The sequence below is a fragment of the Camelus dromedarius genome, chromosome 3 (assembly GCF_036321535.1).
Source record: "Camelus dromedarius isolate mCamDro1 chromosome 3, mCamDro1.pat, whole genome shotgun sequence".
Taxonomy (NCBI): domain Eukaryota; kingdom Metazoa; phylum Chordata; class Mammalia; order Artiodactyla; family Camelidae; genus Camelus; species Camelus dromedarius.
In genome coordinates, this window is record NC_087438.1 from 69,513,204 (window position 1) to 69,527,773 (window position 14,570).

Below are 14,570 nucleotides of genomic sequence, written 5' to 3' on the forward strand. Positions count from 1 at the left end.
AGAAATTAACTTGTTGCAGTATTTTGTAATAAGTGAAAAACAAATTCTATCTTGCATTAATTTTTATTACTTCAGTTGCCTTGGGCATATTATATGGCTACTTGTGACATAAATATGACTAATTATGACTAGAAGTAGTTTCATCTGTCAGCTCATGATGCAAAAGTTCAATTTACATACTCTTTTGAAATACTTTTACATAAATTGAGATAAATGTACCCATTGCAATTGGTTTAAAAATTAGATTTGTTTGCTCTGCTACATCCTAAATGTTTACTACAGAAAAGAGGTTATATTTTTGCTGACTTTGGTGATAAAGTATGTTTAAAAGAATGCTAACGTGCCTTATTGTTTTCTCCAGGTTCAGTAGAGAGTAAAAGAGGTATACCTGTGTTATTTCGAAAACAAAATCCCAAGTAACTCTTCTGTTAGTAGCGAGGCAGCTTTAGAGTTGGAACATTTTAGTTTTTATTTTTTGTGTGTGATCTTCCCGAAATCATTTAGCATGGAGACTTTTCTCCTGTGAGACTTCTTATGTCTGGTGGCAGAGGTCCATGTCTGGAGGCAAAACTTTCCTAACACCTACTTAGTCACTGTTGTTGCCTAAATGTTATTTCATAGAAACTTAAACAGATTAATGTCATTTAGAATTTTTCTTCTTAGTCAGACAACAGTGACATTAAAAAGAAAACAAGTCATAGAGGAAAGAGGAAATTAAAAAGCAAAGGCATTTTTCTTTTCTTCTAAAGATAATAAAGTTAGGGCAGTGTTGTTCTATGCATTGTACATGGTAGTTAGAAAAAGTAGCTTCATGGATGGATGAGAGTTGAAAAACTTTCATTAAAGAAGTGAGAATATTTATCTAGTTGGAATTTTCTTAAGATTCTTGAAATAAATTTAAGCAGGGAAAGAAAAAAATAATACATAGAAAGAGAGAAAGAGTTCATTTTCTTGGGCTGGGATAACAAAGTAACCCAAACTAGGTGGCTTAAAACAACATAAATTTAGACTCTCACAGTTCCGGAGGCTGGAAGTCCAAATTCAAGCTATCAGCAGGGCTATGCTTCCTCTAAAGGCTCTAGGAAAGAACACTTCCTTTCCTCTCCCAGCTACGACCCTCAGTACTCTCTGGTTTATAGAGGTATCACACCAGGCTCTGGCTTACTCTTCGTATGGTGTTCTCCCCTAGCGTTCTATGTACAAATTCCCCTCTTCTTATACGGACGCCAGTCATCAGATTAGGGCCCACACTATTCCAGTACAATCTCATTTTAACTTGACTTCATCTTCAAAGATTCTATTTCCAAATGTCCCAGTTACAGGTGCTAAGGGTTAGGACTTTAGAATATCTTTTGGAGGGGAAAGAATTCAACCTACAACTGAACAAACTTTGATAAAATGGGTTTTTCAATAGAAGACATCCAAGTGAAGGAGGGCTGGAGCAAGTTGGGAAGTGGCTTTGAAGAAAGCCCTTAAGATCTTAACTATGAAGAAAGCCCTTAAGATCTTAACTATGAATTCTCTAAGTCCCACAGAAGATTTTATACAAGTATTTAGCAATCTATCACCCGACAATCTCTATTAAAAACAAAGACTTTGGTGCCAATGGCATTAAAGATAAAGTCACTAGGCATTCATTCCATAAAAAAGTGGAACAGAGTAATGAACAACACAATACTTCAATTCAAAGGCTCATAATCTAGAAAAGAGCCAGGTAGGTAAACACTTACAACTCATTGTGTAACCTAATCAAATTGGCATTTTAGAAAGATTCCTTTCACAGCAGGGAAGAGAGTGGGTTAGATGAAAAAAAGGCCAAGAGACCAGTTAGAGAGGTATCATGCTGAATACATAACAGAACGCACATTGCAAAGATTAGGGCATGTAAGGACAAAGAGACACATTCAGAAGATCACGTGGTTTGAGGAATTCTCTCAAGTTGCAGCCACTACACCTACAAAATTACCTGAAGTTGCATCCATCCTTTCCTTTGTGGCCTCTGTTGCAAAGGAAGCCTTTTCTTTTTACTGTAGCTAATCCTTCTTCCTGTGTTTAGAAATCCATCCTCTCCTCTCCTGAGTAATCTAGCTCTGAGTAATCTACTCTATTAATTATATTCTTGCTCTTAAGACCACAGTCTCCTTCTACTTGCTCCTTCTTACCAGCCTTTGAACATATGCACAAGCCACCCATCACAACACTAATAGCAAACACCCCATCTACCACCCTTGACAAATCTTAGCATTCCAGCCAACTACTGGCTTATATCTTCTGTTCACACCCATACTTAGGGAAGAAGTTGTTTACATTTAATGTGTCCAATTACTCATCTCCAATACATTCCTTAATCTACTGCATTTCACTTCTGCCCCTACAATTCCTTTGAAATTTCTTTCATTCCAGTTTCCAACAAATTCTGTTGCTAAATCCAGTAGAAACATTCATTGCTTATTTCCTCTGACTTCTCAGCAACATGTGACAATTGTGACTATGCTCATCATCTTCATCTACTCTTACCTTGCATTTTACTGTATTGATTTCACCCCTGGTTTTTTACTTTCTTCTTCTCAGTCTCTTGCTCTAGCCATTTCTTACACATCACAGTCTTCAAAATTTGTTTGTAGTAGGCTTTTTTTTTCTTGGGAAAATTTATCTTTTTTCCATAGATCTAATAATAATTTTTATATTGATGATCTCCAATTATGGCTTTAGTTGAGATCTCTCTCTTCAGCTTTGGATCTGTGTTTTCAATCACCAAAAGGCAGTTAGCTGCCTCGTTAGTACTTCAAGCTTAATATATCTAAAACCAAACATCTTTTATTCTAAATCCTCTACTCCACCTACTTTCCACATATTAATAAATGGTAACACTCTGTATCAAAATATATAAGCCAGCACATGAAAAAGTGCTCAATATCGTTAATTACCAGAGAAATGCAAATCAAAACCACAATGAGGTATCACCTCACACCAATCAGAATGGCCATCATTCAAAAGTCCACAAACGATAAATGCTGGGGAAGGTGTGGAGGAAAGGGAACCTTCCTACACTGTTGGTAGGAATGTAACTTGGTGTAGCCAATACCCAAAACAGTATGGAGATTTCTAAAAAAAAAAAAAAAAAAACAAAACTAAAAGAACTAAAAATAGAACACATAATCCAGTAAATCCACTTTTTGGTATATATCCAAAGAAAACAAAAATACTACTTTGAAAAGATAACTGCACCCCAATGTTCACAGCAGTATTATTTACAATAGCCAAGATATGGAAAGCAACCTAGGTTTGCAACAGTAAATGAGTAAAGAAGATGTGTGTACACACACACACACGCACACACCATGAAGTATTACTCAATCCTAAAAAATGAAATTCTGCCATTTGCAACAACATGAAAAGACCTAGAGGGTATTATGCTTATTAAGTGAAATAGGTCAGACATAGAAAGACAAACACTTAATGTTACCACTTATATGTGGGATTTAAAACAAATGAAACAAAATGAACTCATAGAAAAAAGATCAGATTCGTGTTGATCAGGGGCAGGGGTTGAGGGTGGGGGAATTCAATGAAGGTGGTCAAATATACAAACTTTCAGTTATAAGATAAATAAGTACTGGGGATGAGATGTACAATATGATGACTATAGTAACACTGCTGTAGAGTATATTTGAAAGTTAAGAGAGAAGATCCTAAGGGTTCTCGTCACAAGGAAAAAACATTGATTTTCTTTTTCTTTCTTCCTACCTTCCTTTTTTTTTGTCTCTCTTTATTTCTCTCTTTCTTCCTTTCTCATCTATATTAGATGACAAATATCAACTAAACTTATTGTGGTAATAATCACTTCACAATATATGTAACTCAAGGCATTATGCTACACACCTTATACAGTGCTGCATGTCAATTATATCTTAAAAAGGGAAAAAGGAGAGTAACCTCTTAGTGCTGAAAGGGGAAATATGCTATTAATAAATCAAAACAATACTTTTTGAGGTTATATATGTAAGATTAAATGCTCAATGTTAAAAGCAGGAAAACTTCAATCCAATATAAGTGAGAATCCAGAAAAGAAAAAGATTGAGGAACTAGGATATTTGTAGTTATTATTTTAAGACTTTGGAGAAAACGCAATTTGAAGAGCACAAATAAACTCTCACCAATTCTATAGCATAAGCATTTCTGCTTGTAATACTAAGTATGCTTTCTTTTAAAATGTCCCTTTAGGCAAAATCAAGCGCCAGAAATAACTAGGCTTATGGAAAAAATATTGTAGAAGTAAACCATTCAAAAACCTATGCAACTTTGTAACCACTGTCCTAACAAAAACAATCACAATCTTAATAAATCCTAGCACAGCTAAATCTCCACAGCATTTTTACCAAGCATCACATTAAATCTTCTGCAGGTTTAAATGCTGGGACTCACCTCTCTCCTTTGAGATGTAGCTCCTTGAGGGCATGAATTCTCAAAAGAGAACACATCCATCAAAAATTAAAAATCTAATATTTAACAATGTTTTTGCAGCTTCTCCATCTGTACTTGCAGCTTACTGGATACATTAACACTGTAGAAATTATAAAGATTCTAGATAGTGTTAAATCAGTCAAAGCTAACTCCAAAGGAAGGTACTTTGACAGGATTTTTAGCTGTTTTTTCCTTAAGACTTCATTTATTGCTAAGTTCTTCTCTTTAATAGTGAGAAAGCTTCCACTGACTGTTTTAAAAGCTACTAAATTGGCGTTAAGCAATGTGATTTCTGGGCTATAATTGTATTGTTTCTCTATCAATCTTCTATGAACTAGTTAGTGACACAGAAACACATGTTCTGTTGTAGCAGAATGTTATATTCAAATTTAAGTCTTAAGACTACTCTACAAATTATTATAATTTTTATTATACCTTTGCTGGTTTGTTTTCTGAAAAATACATAGATATTGATGCATATACACAGACACATACTATAAGCACCTTCAAAATGGATTTAAATGTTTTTGTCTTACCTTACTTTCCAGTTACATAAATTTTCAAATAATAATTTTAGACAGTGGAATATTAAGAAAATATAAATAACCTAAAATTATTAATCTTCAATTCTAGAAAAACCTATATTGTACATTGATGTTTAAAGTCCTATGAACATTAAAAACATATGAGAAATGCTTTACAAGAATGCACTTTATTTTGAAAATACAGATCACCACAGATACACGTGGCTACTTTGGTAAATATCATGTGTGATATTCCTTTTCTGAATGTAGGGCACACCAACAGACCTTGTAGAATCTTTAAAGGAAAAACTCCTGGTTTTACACTCTGATCCTCATATATTCCACCATCCTGCTGGTTCAAATGGAGAAAAATCAAGCAGTCAAGTTGAGTTTCAAATAAAGACTAGTTTATAAATTTTCATAAATATATGTTGAAGTTAAGGACAAAAAACATATAGTAAGACATGAATACTCCTTGCTTCACATTTCCTTCTGCCAGCCAAGATCATGAACAGGGCAATGCCTGCCCTTACACACAGGGTCATTGACTAATGTGAGTTAACAAAGGGGAAATTTTGTCAATTGTTCCTTCTCCCAAGAGAACAAAAGAAACATTGTAGAGAAGTTTTTGCTTCATAAGAATCTGATTTTTATCTTGGTATTTGGAAAATTGGTGTATGATTTGGATAGATATACAATCATGTATGAAACAATTGTATCAACAATTTTCTATAGACATACATTTCAACTTAAGAAAAATTCCACAGATGGTTCACACACTTCCTGCATTCAAATTTGAATATTTCTTCAAGTGAAAAATTATGATTAATCATAAAATAAAACATAAAGCACAAAATGGATATCAATTTAGGTACCAGGTAGTCTCTTCAATAAAATTCGAGTCAAGGTAACAAGAGATGTATATGATCATATTGAATTTCTGTCCACTAAAATTAAAGGAGCATGAAAATATGTAATGCAAACTGGCCAACTGACCAAAGAAATTTTCTGAGGAAACCTCTCCATCATCAAATAAAAGATAAATGTTAATTTTAAATGGTTTTAGAATAGTCTTCTTCTGGAGAATAAATATGGCCTTAAATACAAATTTTTATTACATGAACTGGATTGGCACACCTAATTTTATTTTGAAAAAATATTGAGAAATAAACCTCCACAGACCAAATGAAAAGACACAAGAATAAACTACGTGAAACCTAAGTAATACTACATAACCAAGATCAATAACTAATATATATCATTGCAATCAGAATTAACCTATGTGCATTTTCCCAATTCCACTTCATCTTCTTCTTTCAAAGTATTAAATGTATATCTTTCTTTTAAAAATACAAAATAGAGATGATATTATTATATTTGTACTCAAAATATAATAAAGCTTATAGGATCATATGAATTATATTCAATTACTAAACATGTAGCTATAATTATTTTACATTTTATTAATGTTTATTATTTAATAATATCCCATTGATAGATTGACAATATGTAATTCTTACACAATGATGATCCAGTTATAAATCAGTTCTTTCCTTCTTTTTTACTTTTTGATTCTTCACAACTGTATGCAGGACGTCACTATTTTTCTTTTGTAAGTATTTATATAGGTGAACTGCAATGGCAGTGCAGAAGATAGTAATTGCTTTGCAAGTAAACCCTGGATTAGGAGAAAATACAACCTCAGATGTGTCCATTTATTTAGAGTAAAAATGTTTGTGGAAAGTCATTTATCAAAGAAAAGGTAAGTATATATCATCTCTAAAGACACCAATTTTCCAACTGTAGAATGTAATTAATGTCATGAACTTTTTATCAAGTTAAAGGAAAATAAAAAAAATTTACAAAACCTTTTAGATTTCTTAAACATATAGCCCACGAAAAATGCAGAGTGTGTTACCACTTCACAGGAGGTATTAATTCTAAAACATAAAAATACGTTTCTACTTTCAAAACTTAATAATCAGCGGGAACTGGAAGCTTTTTAAGTTACTAAAGCAGCATTACTTTTTCTGAAATATTCATCATTTTCCACATACCAACAGAGCTATTTTTGAAAATTAATCGATTGTGTTACTTTTTGGATTCATTTTCATTTTTCAAGTTTCATAAACTAAACTTATTACAGACAATACATAAAAGTACTCGAACTTTGGATGCAAACGACTCTGTTAATTAAAGTAAAAATATTTTACTGCAACAATATATTAATTATCTGACAAAATCACTTGTAGTGATTTCAAGGGTTAAAACAGGAAACATTAATGAGTCTATGCCATTTGTAATGACACAATAGTATTTCAAATATTTATTTATAACAGCCAAACACTGCAGACAACTCAAATGTCCATTAATAAGAGCATGAATCAACTATAGAATATTCATAAAATGAAATAATACTCAGAAATTTTTTAAAAGGACAAACTACTGTTATAGACAGAATTTTATGATTTCAAAAACATACTGAAGTTCAGTGTGGGCTCCTACAGTTCATAGATCCCTGTTGAATATGCCTCGCTCTGGAGTAGTAGTGTGCACAGGACTTTCTGTGACAAAGGCACTGTCCTACATCTACACTGTCCATCCATTAGAATAGTCAAATGTGACCATTAAACAAGTAAAATTAGGTTATTGGTTACTGAGGAACTGAATTTTTAATTGCATTTAATGTAATGAAATTTAAATAGCTCTATGCGGTTATTGTCTACAATGTAGGACAGTACAGCTCTTGGATCTCTCACATAGCTGCCTTCAAAGTTCACTGTGATAAACATAATTTGAGGTGCTTCATTAAAACAATGCATTCCTACTACTAATTCTTTTTTTTAAAGCCTTTTCCCATTTTATTTATTTACTTTTTTTTTATTGAGTTATAGTCATTTTACAATGTTGTGTCAAATTCCAGTGTAGAGCACAATTTTTCAGTTACACATGAACATACATATATTCATTGTCACATTTTTTTTTTTGCTGTGAGCTATCACAAGATCTTGTATATATTTCCCTGTGCAATACAGTATAATCTTGTTTATCTATTCTGCATATACCTGTCAGTATCTACAAATTTTGAACTCCCAGTCTGTTCCTTCCCACCCCCTGCCCCCTTGGCAACCAGATTCTATGTCTATGAGTCTGTTTCTGTTTTTTATTTATGTTTTTGTTTTTGTTTTTGTTTTTCTTAGATTCCACATATGAGCAATCTCATATGGTATTTTTCTTTCTCTTTCTGGCTTACTTCACTTAGAATGACATTCTCCAGGGACATCTATGTTGCTGCAAATGGCGTTATGTTGTCGTTTTTATGGCTGAGTAGTATTCCATTGTATAAATATACTACATCTTCTTTATCCAGTCATCTGTTGATGGACATTTAGGCTGTTTCCATGTCTTGGCTATTGTAAATAATGCTGCTATGAACATTGGGGTGCAGGTGTCTTTTTGAAGTAGAGTTCCTTCTGGATAGATGCCCAGGAGCAGGATTCCTGGGTCATATGGTAAGTCTATTCCTAGTCTTTTGAGGAATCTCCACACTGTTTTCCACAGTGGCTGCACCAACCTGCATTTCCACCAGCAGTGTAGGAGGGTTCCCTTTTCTCCACAGCCTCTCCAGCATTTGTTATTTGTGGACTTTTGAATGATGGCCATTCTCACTGGTGTGAGGTGATACCTCATTGTAGTTTTGATTTGCATTTCTCTGATAATTAGTGATATTGAGCATTGTTTCATGTACCTATTGATCATTTGTATTTCTTCCTTGGAGAACTGCTTGTTTAGGTCTTCTGCCCATTTTTGGATTGGGTTCTTTGTTTTTTTCTTATTAAGTCATATGTGCTGCTTATATATTCTGGAGATCAAGCTTTTATCAGTTTCATCATTTGCAAAAATTTTCTCCCATTCTGTAGGTTATCATTTTGTTTTACTTATGGTTTCCTTTGCTGTGTAGAAGCTTGTAAGTTTAATTAGGTTCCAACTGTTTATTCTTGCTTTTATTTCTATTGTGTGGGTAGACTGTCCTAGGAGAACATTTCTGAGATGTATGTGAGATGCTTTGCCTATATTTTCTTCTAGGAGGTTTATTGTATCTTGTCTTATGTTTAAGTCTTTGATCCATCTTGAGTTTATTTTTGTGTATGGGGTGACAGAGTGTTCTAGCTTCACTGATTTACATGCTGCTGCCTAGTTTTCCCAACACCATTTGCTGAAGAGATCCTACCACTAATTCTTGGTGTTCTAAACCAGGACCTTAGAACTTATACTTTATGAAGCACTTCAAACGATTCTGATTCAAATGACTCATGGGATAAAATTTAAAATATACTGGTTTACACTAAATTGCCCCAAATGCATATCCTATTGCAGTTTCCTGTGTTTGCCCTTTCTGACTGTAATTCCTGATGTTCTTTATTATCATTATCTCCTTTTAGTAGCTCCCTAGCATCCTAGATCTCCTATCTAGTAATTCATCAATTTTCTCAATTCTATGCTGTGTTTGAAAATAGTTAAGCATATTAGTTATATCTCAACAGTGTTTAAGAGGACTTCTTTAAGAATATTGTCTAGTTTTGTTGAATTATCTCTGAGAAATTAATTTTGACTTCTTAACTGCCATTTTTGACTTTCTAATTTTTTTTAAATGTTACTTTACTCAGTGTTCAGTGTAGACTAAGCTCGTTGGACAACTGACTTCTGGATTAAAAGGCACTTCTGTATACTGTTTATCAAACAGATATTTGTTACTGTTAAATATGGGAGTCTATCATTATGTGTTTCTTTGAATTACAGAACTCAGTAAAATCACAAAACATGTAAATATTTAAAAATATTTAGCCCACCAATAGTATCTGTACTATAAAACCACTGAGTGTTAATGCTGATTAAGACTTCAGAAATTATGTAGTCCAACATTTTCACTTCACAGGTGAATAAACTAAGATCCAAGATCTAGTGAACTTTCCAAAGTAATACAAGCATACCTAGAGTTGCCCAGCACCTTCACCTTATCACCGAAGCGTCCCAATTCCCTGTATCTCTTAATTATTTAACACATATTGAACGTTTGCAATGTGTCCAGCACTGTTAAATCACTGAGAATAAAAGACAATGTGAAATTTACATTTAAGTGGGATAGGAGTATTTTGATAGTTCTTAGTGGTGTAAAAACTTTTTTTTAACTATCCAATCTTACTTCAGAAATGGGAAGGGCACAAGGTCCAGCAACTTGGTTGTTTATGGATATAGGCAAAATTCCTTCCCAAACTGAAATTCTGCTAGTTATCACCCTTTATTCAGGAATAACATAAAACAACCGTGTCTCAAATATTTATATACATTCTATAGTAATTTAGTTTCTAAAATATTTTCTGTATGATAAGGCTTCTTTAAACATAAATGCATCCATTTATTCTTAGTTTATTATATCTATACCTTAGTATAAACAACCAGAAACTTTTAAAAACAATTTTACTTCTCTACATTCCTTAACAGTTATCACTTACATGCTCCTACCAATAAGTACATCATTTTTGTCTTGTTATAGATCCAACAATTTCTACTGCCTCCACGGTGCTCAGCATCCCCAAAGATACAAGAATTGTCTCTTAATATTTTAAAAACTATTCGTCCAGGTATAGTCCCTATGAAAAAATGCAGTGATTGTAAATTCTCCATGAAAACACTATAGGTTGGGGTCAGAATAATTTTTATCCTAAAATCAAACTTATATATTTAGTCATCATCACCATAAATATATCATTTAAAATTATCTAAGAGTTTACTTCTTGATAGGATTATTAATAACTGGAAACATAACTGTGTTTTTGAAAAATCCTTATCCCTGTAGGTATTAAGAAAACCCTAGTAGATTTCATCTTTTTAGAATGGTATGCATGAGGTTTAGTTGACACACATCAAAGTTTTTGTTAATTTCTGAATGAAAAATGTAAGAGAAAGTATTTAAAACAGAGATACTAAATACTGATTTTGTGAACTCAGTGTATCTCCAAAGATTTCAAATTGTGAAATTTTCAGTGACTGAAAAATTAGTTTCAAAATGCAATATATATGTTATTTATCAAGATATTGAGAGAAATAACTGAAAATATAATTGTTTTGGTAGCAGCCTTAGCTTCAGAAGACCTCAAATCCAGAGGAACAGTTGTGTGCTGCCTGAGGGAAATGTCTATTTACTCACAGAGACAGCATCTCCTTAGCAACATGGTTGCTTTCAGCTAAAAGTGAGTGAACAGTCTTAAAATTAAAAAAAACAAACAAACAAACAAACAAAAAGCCACTCTAAAGGCATTAGACCTGGGTTCTCAGAACTAACAGATTTAATGAAATTATCAGAGCCCTCATGCCCATGACTTTCTGATTCCAGTCAAACACTACCCATCACCAGATTTCTAATCTCAGTGAGTGCGGGCACTCTGTTTATAACGGCTCAAGGTGAAAAACCTAGACATACTACTCATTTTTTTTTCTATTTCCCACCATATTTTTCCAATCCATGATACATTTTTTGTAACACTAACTCCAAATATATCTTGGATAAGTTGATTTCTCTCTTTCTTCATTACAATCCCCAGAATCCAACTTAACGTAAGTCTAACTTAGACTTCAGCAAAAGCCTCCTTTTTCTTTTCCTCCACATTTATCTTCTATAAATATTTCTCCCTCCAGCAGCAGAGTTATCTTTTAAATGTAAGACAGAAAATATCTACCCTCTGCTTAAAATTCTCTGATGGCAAAACTCTGCAAGATCTAAAGACAGTCATATCTAAAATATCATCACCTTATTCTACTCTCTCCCATTCAAGAACGCATCAGCCTCACTGGCATCCTTTCTGAGGTAGGAAACCGAGCATTTGCCGTTTCTTATGCTCCCTCCTCCACTAAGAATCTGTCCTTATCTGCTGGATCAGGATCCACCATAAAAAAATTATGCTCTAATTTTTCTCAGTTTAAAAAGCTAACTTAAACCCTGCACGCTGAGCTAGCTATAGAATGATTTTTCTGCTCATTAGAGCCGCACTTAGAATTTTCTACATTCTTGACTCCATTTATCATATGTCTTTCAGTCTTGAATTCAGTCTAATCCTGTTTCCTTACCCCACCAATATTTTTAATCAATTTCTTGAATCAGGGATCCTAATAGAGTCATGATGCAGACTTGAAAGCAGGTTTCTGCTGTTTTAAGAAAGCCTGAAGTACAGAGTACATTACCCTCAGCAAAATCAATTTGTTCTTTGGATATAAATACTTTAAAATATCAGATTCAGTGTCTTTGGCAATGAAAATGTTTAGAAGTACTAGTCTAAGTTAGTGACTTCTCAAACGTGCAAGCAATGTAAAATATAGTCTCTGTGCTCATAAGTGTTTTATTTCAGCTTATCAAACCACTTGTATGAGCTTGAAGATAAAAAGACTGTCTCTCCTAGCTGAATATAATATTAATGCATATTTTATATGACAGAATGGGCTTTACATTAAGTATTGTCTTTTTGCACTAAGTAGTGTCTCCTGAATTCTGTAAAGCAGCTCCTTCGTTCACTTGTTTTTGTCAGTTAATCATTATTATTCATGTGAAATTCTGAATATACTTGTTGACACATACTTAAATCAAAAAAGGAACAATTCAATGTAATAAAAGATTGCAAAAAGTCCATACCAAATAGTCTCAGAATCACACAGGTCACACCCAAGGCCAGAGAACGTTGTTTGTCAGGTATAATCCTGCAAGCAAATAGCAACATCATCAAAACAGTATTATTAGCTGTAGAGGATGTTTGCTAGTTTCAGGGTCAACTTTTCTCCTGTGCATCAGTTAGACTAAGAATCCTTAGCTAGTTGACAGGGTTCAGTCTGGTTGAATTAAAGAACTACAGCTTTTCCCATTTCTCTATATCCTGCCCCTTGCCAACCAAACCCAAAGTTTCTTGCTCTTCACAGGGAATAATCACTTATGGCCCCAACCCTCTCCCCCAGCCTTTGCTGAAAAAAAAAAAACCTTAGCACTACGTTTCACACTTGTCATTCTTCATTCTGAGGTGCACATCCATTGTTTCAGATTTATTCCTTTTGCCTCTTGAGATTCACTCTCTACCTTTTCTACCTGGTTCTCTGGCCCTGGGAGGCTGACCTAAATGGACTATAGCAATAGCTCTTGTCTCTGGCTTCTGACTGACTTCTGCCAACGGGGTGCTCCAGAGTGAGGAAAGAAAGTCAAGTCAATGTCTTCATTCTCAGGCTCCCTTCCTGCAGAGTTACGTCAGGCTAACTGGGTCCCTAGGCAAAGTAGACCCCTCTGCAGGTCTCTCTCCTTCCTATCCCCGTCTCCTTTTGGGTGTGGGATAGTAACAGACCTGAAGTATTGCAGTATGCCTCGAGATTCCTTATACCCTGCCCACTTGTTAAATAGCCACTTTATTCAACCTTACTTGAACTGTCCTAAATTGAGGGTACCATTTCTTTCCTGTTGGACCTCTGACTCTTACCCTCAGTATTCAAGAGCTAAAATAAATAAAAAATAACTTTCTCAAATATAAAGAATGAAGATCTCTGTATTTCATATTGGTCAAATCAAATATTTGTTTTAAAAGGAAAAATCATGAATAACATCACATATTAATGGTTTGGAAAATAAACTAAAATACAATAAAAAACAACCTTTGAACATTTTAGAAAGTAAAAAATAAAAGCTACATTTTAATTGGGTATTTTAAATAGACTCTATGCTTAACATTTGTTTTCTTTCTCTGGAACTTGACTAATAAATATGACCAATATTTTCATCAAAAATGACTCAATTTATTAAAATGTAGCATATATACAGTATTTTATGACTATTTTGTGAAAAGTGAGATAATTCCATCTCTATCAACCTGCTAAAAATATATATTCTTTCCTCAAGCGTTTACTACTAGGAAAATGAAAACAAATTTACTAATTCTTAACTGATAATGTTTTTAAATAAAAAGTAATTTAACTTTTATTATAAGCAGATTCACTAAAGACACATAAAAGAAGTAAAGTATCACATTTTAGAACCACACTTCAGTATGAAGTTTTTGGTATAAAGTGGAAATGTGGGTCATGTGCTTAACTGTAATTGAATGTTCTGTTTCATTTAGCATAAGCAATTTTCTTACATGTAATATGATATTGGTGCTCTCTGAAGCATAACAAAGAGCTAACAATAATTCATAAGCATAATCATTAAGAAATATTTATGTATCATCAGTTTGATTATAACCTTCTTTCTAGGTGATATACAAAAGAAGATGAAAAGATTAATTGATTTTCCAAATCAATTAAATGAACAGCAAAACAATAAATAATAGGTATAAAAAACAAAATTTTAAAGAAAAATTTTACTATGCTTTTAACAATGAAGTGAATTTTTTTTGTACTTTGTGTAAGGAGTAAGGTTATGATTTGATGGTTTAAGAATTTCATAAACAAAACATTTGTTAGTACTCTTCCAAAATGGAAAAGGCAGCTTCTAATATCTCCTATGACTTCTAGCTTTATGTTTTCAGTGCATATCTTTCTTAAGTTCTGGGCTTA

General features: G+C 33.3%; 1 protein-coding gene across 1 annotated transcript in view; it reads right to left on the minus strand.

Annotated features, from left to right (window-relative positions):
• Positions 1-10,326: 10,326 nt before the first annotated feature.
• Positions 10,327-14,570, minus strand: part of LOC105103085 (solute carrier organic anion transporter family member 6A1) — a 71,719-nt gene continuing 67,475 nt past the window's right edge. Inside the window, exons 12-13 of the mRNA XM_064478785.1 lie at positions 12,673-12,737; positions 10,327-10,639 (exon numbers count right to left, since the gene is read on the minus strand). Coding sequence (XP_064334855.1) covers positions 10,494-10,639; positions 12,673-12,737 — 211 coding nt within the window. The 3' untranslated portion in view covers positions 10,327-10,493. The remainder of the gene's footprint in view (positions 10,640-12,672; positions 12,738-14,570) is intronic.